The following is an 8,232-nucleotide window of genomic DNA, read 5'->3' as shown; positions in this document are numbered from 1 at the left end:
AGGAGTGCCATGGCTGGCACCTGAAAGCTTGCTCTCAGAGAAGGGTAGGTAACTGTCCAAAACTCCTGTTAACATTCTTTTGCTAATTGCTGGTTGGAAACATCCTGCAGCCTCCCTAGGTTGGAAGTCTGTTGGCCCCAGGCTTCTGCATCTCAGGCCCAGCCTGGCCCCAGCCTCTGTGATTCTCTTGTCCTAGCAGCCGCCCACCAAGCCCGCAGACAGCCAGGTCGCCAGCGATGCCCCCACAGCCGAGGGGTCCCAGGCAGAGGGCCATGCGGTGCCAGAGGGCAGAGAAGGAAGCCGGCTTTGAGGCAGAGGGGGAGGACAAGGACGACAGCTTCCTCCTGCTGCAGCAGTCTGTGACTCTGGGCAGCTTGACCGACGTGGACCAGCTCATCGCCAAGATCGGCGAGACGCTGAAGCTGGACACAGCGCACAATGGCCCTGCCTCGCCCAGTGCTGCCCCGGGCCCCCCGCCCCTGCGGGTCCTGGCTGCGATCTCAGTGGAACAGAACCGGTCCCCGGTGAGGCAGATGCTGCGATCTTCTGTGCCTGCAGAGACCGGGACCCCAGCTCACCCCGGAGCCATTCGCTGCATGCTGTGGGAGTGCGGGCGCATGCAGAGCCGGGCGGCTCCCTACTGCGTGGTGGAGCTCACCGCGGTCGCCAGTGCCCTATGCCCTGTGTCCCAGCAGCCTGGCCTTGAGGGACCTCCGGTGACAGGCAAGCCTAGCACCCCACAGCCTCTTTCAGGCCCATGCCGGCGGGGTTGGCCCCAGAGCAGAGCCATGTCCTGCCTCCTGCAACAGCGACCTGGATCTCAGCCTGAGACCCACACCAGCAACGAAGATCCGCACCAGCTCCTGCAGCAGCTCCTGCTTTCGGGAAACCTCATCAAGGAGGCAGTGCAGCGGCTACATTCACTACAAGTACAGCTACAGGCAATTCTTTCCTCACCCCGATTCCTCAAGCCTCTGTCCGCCCCTGTGCAGGAGCCACCATCACCTGGGAGCCCTTGAGCAGCCTGCAGCGACCCTGGCACTTGGGTGAGGAGGGCTCTGCTCAGAACTGGGGAGGACTTTCTTGTCCCTGGCAGCTAACAAGCAGGGTAGCTACCTCACCAGCCTGTACCTGCGGGCCAAGGGATTCACCCAGATGTGGCTAGTGACAAATCTACACTTCGCACCCAAGTGACTGGAATTGGGGCTGAACTGATTATAGGATTTTAACTTAACTGAACTGCTTCTGAATAAATGTGTTCAGGTTTTTGTTAAAAAAAAAAAAGAAAAAAAATCCTGCAGCCAAGGGGATAATTGACAGTATCCAGTGACCCTCTAACCCTGCAAGCCCATGCCCTGTCTTATTTCACTCAAATGTATCTCACTTAAAATATATAGTTACTGCTATACTCTGTACTTTGTATGACTGAAGTAATCATGGAAACCCTGTAAATTGTGGCTTTCAACCATATGGTCTTCCCCTGTATAAGCTTCTCTTTTTGGGTGGTTGGTATCTCACTTCCCTGCCATGCAGTGAGATCCTAGCTGGCCAGCTTGAAATAAAAAGAAACCTTTTGCTTTTGCATCATAGTGTCAAAACCTTGGGTTCGTCTCTGGGATCCTGGAACCTGGCACAACATTTTAGTTTCCTGAACTGGAAACCCATGACCCTCCAGGATGGTCTTGATGTTATCTCAGAGTTGTTTTGATTTGCATTTCACTGATGGCTAAGGATGTTGAACACTTTCTTATTTGTTCTTCAGCCATTTTTAGATTCTTCTCTTGAGAATTGTCTATTTAGTTCTGTACTCCACTTTTTAATTGGATTGCTTGGTGTTTTTGAGAATAGCTTTTTGAGTTCTTTGCATATTTTGGAGATCAGCCCTCTCTCAGATGTGGGGTGGTGAATAACTTTTCCCAGTCTGTGGGCTGTCGTTTTGTCTTGCTAACTATGTCCTTTGCCTTACTGAAGCTTCTCAGTTTCAGGAGGTCCCATTTATTAATTGTTGATCTTAGTGTTTCTGCTACTGGTGTTATGGTCAGGAAGCAGTCTCCTGTACCTATTAACTGAAGGATATTTCCCACTTTATCTTCTAGTAGTTTCAGTGTGGCTGGGTTTACGTTGAGGTCTTTGATCCATTTTGACTTGAGTTTTGTGCAGGATGAAAGGCTTGGGTCTATCTGTAGTTCTACATGTTTGGATCCAGTTATGCCAACACCATTTGTTGAAGATGTTCACTTTGTTCCAGCGTATATATTTGGATTGTTTGTCAAAAATCAGGTGTTTGTAGGTGTGTGGGTTAACCTGAGGGTTTTCTACTCAATTCCATTGGTCTTCCAGTCTATTTTTGTGCCAATACCAAGCTGTTTTCAGGACTATAGCTTTGTAATAGAGCTTAAAGATAGGGAGGGTGATGCCTCCAGGAGTTCCTCTGTTGTACGGTGGTTTTGGCTCTCCTGGGTCTTTTGTCTCTCCTTATAAAATTGAGAGTTGCTCTTTCAAGGTCAGTGAAGAAATGTGTTGGGATTTTGATAGGGATTGCATTGAATCTGTAGATTGCTTTTGGCATGATTGCCATTTTTACTATGTTGATCCTGCCTATCCAAGAGCATGGGAGATCTTTCCATTTTCAGGTTTCTTCTTTAATTTCTTTCTTTAGAGACTCAGCTGTGGGTGATTCTTGATAGGCCAACAAGACTAACCACATTGTTTTCCTTGATTGGTAGCACCACCTAGTGGTCACAGAACATAAATAATTTTTGTAGTCTGACCCATAAAAATTACTTTTATCCTGATTTTTTGTGTAGACCATAATTAACAGGTATGCATTTAGTCAACACACCATGCAGAATTATCAAAAAATTTGCCACAGAAATTAAAATGGGAAAATAGTATACAATTTCACTGTTGATATCAGAGTTCACATCCTGACCCAAGAACTTTCTACTAAATTTCTAGAGGATATAGTGTATAATAGTCTAGTAGAAGATTGCACTGACTAAGAAAGGACATTTCTGGAAAGGAGTGAAGGAATTTGCCTGTAGTGCTGTCAAAAAACTATGCAAGAGGCAGCCAGGTGGAAGACAGACTTGAGGTGGGTTTCAAAAAGGATGGATGTTCTTGACTACTGAACATGTTTCCATCAAGAATCCAGCCAGGAATCCTGCAATTCTTTGATTGGACTGAAATGTAGAAACAGTGGTCAGCAGATTCATAACTGGGCACTTCAGTCAGTTAGAGAATGAAGACAAAATACCAGTGAACTGAGTCCTGCCAGGGTACGTGCCTAAAAACAAAATCACTGACAATCAATGGGCTGTGGACGTCAATTTCTCAAAGCAACATGCTTGAAAATGTGCTAAATAAATGTCTATAGATCCTAATCTCAAGTCAAACATGATTCAAATTCTTCCATTCAGTGAACAAGTAAAGAAAACCAATAGATAAGTGATGATATCATCATACTCAAGTCACTGGACTCCAAAGGGGAGACAGTAAAAATTACCTCACTTATGAAATTTAGAACAAAGTGTATCTATACACCTTGATTTTTTAAAAAAAGTTTTACATATGTGTTGCTGCTGATGGTGTGTGTGTGTGTGTGTGTGTGTGTGTGTGTGTGTGTGTGTGTGTATGTTTGAGGATAATTTTCAACAGTCAATTCATCTTTCTAGCCTGTGGGTCCTGACACACATCAAATCTTGAGATTTGGGTGTAAACACCATTATCCAACTGATCCATCCTGCCAGCCCAGGATGTTTATTTCTCATTTGGAACTCAATCTAGAACATTCCATATAATTCAAAAACTTAAAGTATTAAAAACAGCAAGAGGAGTGAAAGGCATGGAAGTCAAATGTGTTCTTTTTTTCTTTTTCATTATTTGAGACCATTTTTTTGTATATTCCAGCCTGACCTGGAAACCTGAATATGCCCTCAATTGACTTCAGACTGCAATACTTTCAGCAGCCGTACACATCCTGGAAGACACAACCCACCATGCCCAAAACTCAAATATGGTTCTGTAATTCATATTTTTAAATAGAGAATAGAGCATATTAAAAAATAATCAATAAAGAAAAAGAAAAGGGGGTCTGTGTGATGCCTTGGTGAGTAAAGACACTTGCCACCAAATTTGTTAACCTGAGTTCAATTCCCAGAACTCACATGGTAAGTGACAATTGGTCTCTTGATCTCTGGAAGTTATCCTCTCTTTCCCAGATATAAAGATGCCTTTTAGTAACAAAAGATGCTTAGTACTGGATCAAATGTTTAAAGAGGCCAAGGCACATTGGCATAATCAATGTGTAGAATATAGAAATACTCCTTGAAAAGCTTGCCTTGTAATTCAAACCACTTTCCTGTGGAGCATCAAAATTCTTGTTTCTCTGTGTTAAGCACACAGAATAAAGAATCAGGATGATGCCCCACAACATTTGCCTATGTATTAGAAAGCCATGCTGAGGTACATGGAAGGAAATCGTGATCTATCTGGCCCCAAGGGATGATGGAAAAAGAGATAAAATGGAAATACAAACTGTGAGCAGTTTCTGCTCTGAACTGTAAACATCATTGTGGAATTTTTGGCGGATGGAGTGGTTCTATTTTGTTGGTTTTCAGAACTGAGTTCAAAATTAAGAGGGGCACTTGGGGGCATTCATATAGTGCCACTAAATGTAATTTCTTGCACCGGTGAAAGACAGACCAGAGAGAAAGCATTTGCCAATAATGTTTTCATTAATCAAGAAAGAAAGTCAGTGGTTCAAAGATGATCAGACAGCATCTTAGTTCTGACCACAAACAATGCCATCTGGAGATGCAGTGGTGTTATTCCCATGACCCTCCCTGGCAGATTCCTGGAAACCTAAGTGTTTGAGTTTGGGGTGAGTATAGTTGCAAAGCTGAAACTTAAAGGAATTGATGGAAGGGCACCACTAGGAGTGGAGCCTGCGACTTAGTTTGACTCAACAAAGGAGACCTCACCCTGACCAGACACGGACAGGATTAACATATTGATTGCTCTTTCTTGAATCCATGGGTGGTGGTGCATGGCTGTTCTTATTTGTGGAGCGATTTGTCTGGTTAATTCCAATAAGGAAGGAGACTCTGGCATGCTAACTAGTTAAGTGACCCCGGAGTGGTCAGCATCCTCCAACTTCTTATAGGGACAAGTGGCATTCAGCCACCTGAGATTGAGCAATAACAGGTCTGTGATGCCCTTAGATGTCTGAGGCTGCATGCACACTACACTGACTGGCTCAGCCTGTGCCTACTCTATGCCAGCAGGAGTGAGTTACCCATTGAACCCCATTCATGATAGGGATCAGGGATTGCAATTATTCCCCATGAATGAGGAATTCCCAGTAAGTTTGGGTCATAAGCTTGCATTAATTAAGTCCCTGCCTTTTGTTCACACTAATTGTCACTACTACCAATTTGGTGGTTTAGTGAAGCCCTCAGATTGGCCCTGCAGTTGTCTGCCCATGGCCCTGGTTGAGTGCTGATAAGAAGTCGAACTTGGCTATCTAGTGGAAGTAAAGTCCAAAAAGGTTTATGCAGGTGAATCTGCAGAAGGATCATTAGGGAAAGAGCCAAGGGGGGCGGGGGCTTTGGCGCTGAGCCCACATATACCTTCTTTTCGCCAGGAAGTGTGTCCCAGTTTCTGTTCTGCTCATACGGGGTGTAGGAGGCATGGTGGTGTTGAAACCAGTGGGGTTTGTGCATGGATTGTGGTATTGGGTGTTGTTTCTGGTACCTGGCTATTGTTTTCCAGTGCATAGGTTTAAAGAACCCAGGGGTGGTAGATGCCCTTCGGTCCCCGGGTTCGAGTGGGGCAGATGGCCCATGGGGGGGCGTCTGGTGGCGGCTCCCTGGGACTCCAGTTCTTTCAGTGGACAAGGCCTTTCCCAGGTCTAGCTGTGGTCTGGGACGGGAACACCCCTTGGGTGCCCTGCTTGCCTGGTGCATCACCAGTCACGGGCCCTGAGTCGTTCTGCATCTTTCCCCCAGTCCTGACCCTCTCTATAGTTTGTGTTGTCTTTTTCTTCTTTGTCTAGCTAGCTGGCCTGAGGGGAACCCCTGCTCTGTCCTCCCCCTTCACTCCTGTGTCCATTGGAAGTGTCTGCAGTGGGGGATGGTGGTGGGGACCTTGATGCTGTCAGCTCCCATTGGGTAAAGTTTGTCTCTGCCCACATCCATAACATTAATAAGACTCTTAGCGGTGGATCGTTGGGCTCCTGCATTGGTGAAGAATGCAGCTAGCTGCGAGAATAAATGTGAATTGGAGGACATTGATCATCCACACTTGGAATGCACTTGCTAACCAGGGTTCCTCCAGGGGCTATGCCTGTCTGAGCATCGCTTGATGATCAATAGTGCCCGCCCTCAGTGCACTCTTCTGGGTTGCATGGCTGGGGGTTAGCTTTAATGGCCCCACTTGGGCCCTCCATCTCCCTCAGTTCAGATGTGTGTTGGGTGTCTTGGTGGTGGGTTCATCATCATCGTTTTCTCCCGTGTTAGCCCTGAACAAAGTTCGTTCCTGCCTTTCCCTTGGCTAATTCCAAATGCTGTGCTCCTGCTTCCCCTTTGTCCCCATTGCAGTCTTGGCCTCCTCAGCTCCCTGAGCCTCCTCGGTTCCAGCCCCTGTGGAAGCCATAACAAGCCAGGATGTCAAGGAGTCAGAGGTTGTGCTTGTGGTGCTGTGTACACCAGGCGCCTTCGGCACGGGGACGGTCAGTTCCCAGGGGAAACTGTGTGTCAGTGGTGCTGGTTTTGGGAGAGGTCCACGGTGTTCCTTTGCACTCTCCTCTGCAGCCACAGCCGCTGCTGCAGCAGCAGCCTGTGTGTGTGTGTGTGTGTGAATGAGAGTGAGTGAGTGCAAGAGCAGAGGCAGCAGATAGCAAGGAGGTGTGGTCCCGTCAGGCTGGGGTGGGGGTAGAGGGTGGCTTCATTTTGTGGGGCTCAGAGAGTGGATGCAGTGCAGTCCAGTCTAGGGGAATTGGCTGCTAGTGCGATGCAGGGCTGCCAAACTCTCAGTGATGCCTCCAGCTCAGATTCCCCACGTTGTCTCTCCTCCTCCCTCCAGGAGGGCTGCACAAGCCCACAAGGTTTGTCTCTAGTGTCTCTGGTAGTTTTCACATCTCTCTTCCTCCATCTCCCTCGCCCATGGGTGCCTGCTCCATCAGAGTTATTTAATCTCACAAGATTAGCTTGCCTGTCTTCTCAGCCTTTCCAAACTTCCAGTTTTTTGTCATTGATTTGTTTGGAAATGGTTTTTTAAGGTAATTTTATGTCACCTAGGGAATGGACTCCAAATGGTGTGTAGCATATATGTGTGTAGAGGCCAGAGGTTGATACGAATGTCATCCTTAATCACTCTCATCTATTTATTTCATTGACTTATTTATTTATTTGAGACATGTTGATGAAGAAATTTCCCAGTAGTGGTGTCCAAAAAGTATGGTGGAACACAGACTGGAGGTGGTCTTCTGGAAGAAAAGGATGGATATTCTTGACAAGTGAGCATGTTTCTCTCAGAGAAATTATCCAGAATTCCTGTCATTCTTTGATTGGACTGAAATGTAGGAAGAGTGGTCAGAAGATTCGTAATGTGGCCCTCAGGTCAGTTAGAGAAAGAAAACACCTTTCTCAGTGAACTGAGGCCTGCCAGGGCATGTGCCTAGACAACAAAATCACTGAAAATCAAGGGGCTGGGGTCTTCAAATTCTCAAAGCAACATGCTTGCAAATGTGCTAAGTAAATGTTTATAGATCCTAATCCCAAGACAAATATGATTCAAACCCCACGATTCAGTGAACAAATAAAGAAAAATCAGTAGATAAGTGATGCTATCATTACACTAGAATCACTGGACTCCAAAGGGGAGATAGTAAAAATTATCTCACTTATGAAATGTAGAACAAAGTCAATCTATTCATCTTGATTTTTAAAATTTTACATAGTTGTTGCTGCTGAGTGTGTGTGTGTGTGTGTGTGTGTGTGTGTGTGTTTGACGACAATTTGCAGCAGTCAATTTTATTTTCTACCATGTGGGTCCTGACACACATCAAATCTTCAGATTTGGGAGTAAGCATCATTATCCAACTGATCCATCCTGCCAGCCCAGGATGTTTATTTCTCATTTGGAACTCGATCCAGAAAATTCCATATAATTCAGAAAATGAAGGCAATAAGTCAGCAAGAGGAGAAGAAAGGCCTGGAAATCAAATGTGTT

At 45.9% G+C, this 8,232-nt stretch overlaps 1 protein-coding gene across 1 annotated transcript; it reads left to right on the top strand.

Annotated features, from left to right (window-relative positions):
• The first annotated feature begins 272 nt into the window (after positions 1–272).
• Positions 273–1,019, top strand: LOC103163256 (proto-oncogene FRAT1). The gene has a single exon (XM_027433752.2). The coding sequence runs from the start codon at positions 273–275 to the stop codon at positions 1,017–1,019; it is 747 nt and encodes a 248-aa protein (XP_027289553.2).
• Positions 1,020–8,232: the final 7,213 nt, after the last annotated feature.

This window comes from Cricetulus griseus, unplaced genomic scaffold (assembly GCF_003668045.3).
Source record: "Cricetulus griseus strain 17A/GY unplaced genomic scaffold, alternate assembly CriGri-PICRH-1.0 unplaced_scaffold_1, whole genome shotgun sequence".
Taxonomy (NCBI): Eukaryota; Metazoa; Chordata; class Mammalia; order Rodentia; family Cricetidae; genus Cricetulus; species Cricetulus griseus.
Note: the sequence above shows the minus strand (reverse complement) of the source record. Positions and strands in the feature narration are given on the sequence as shown.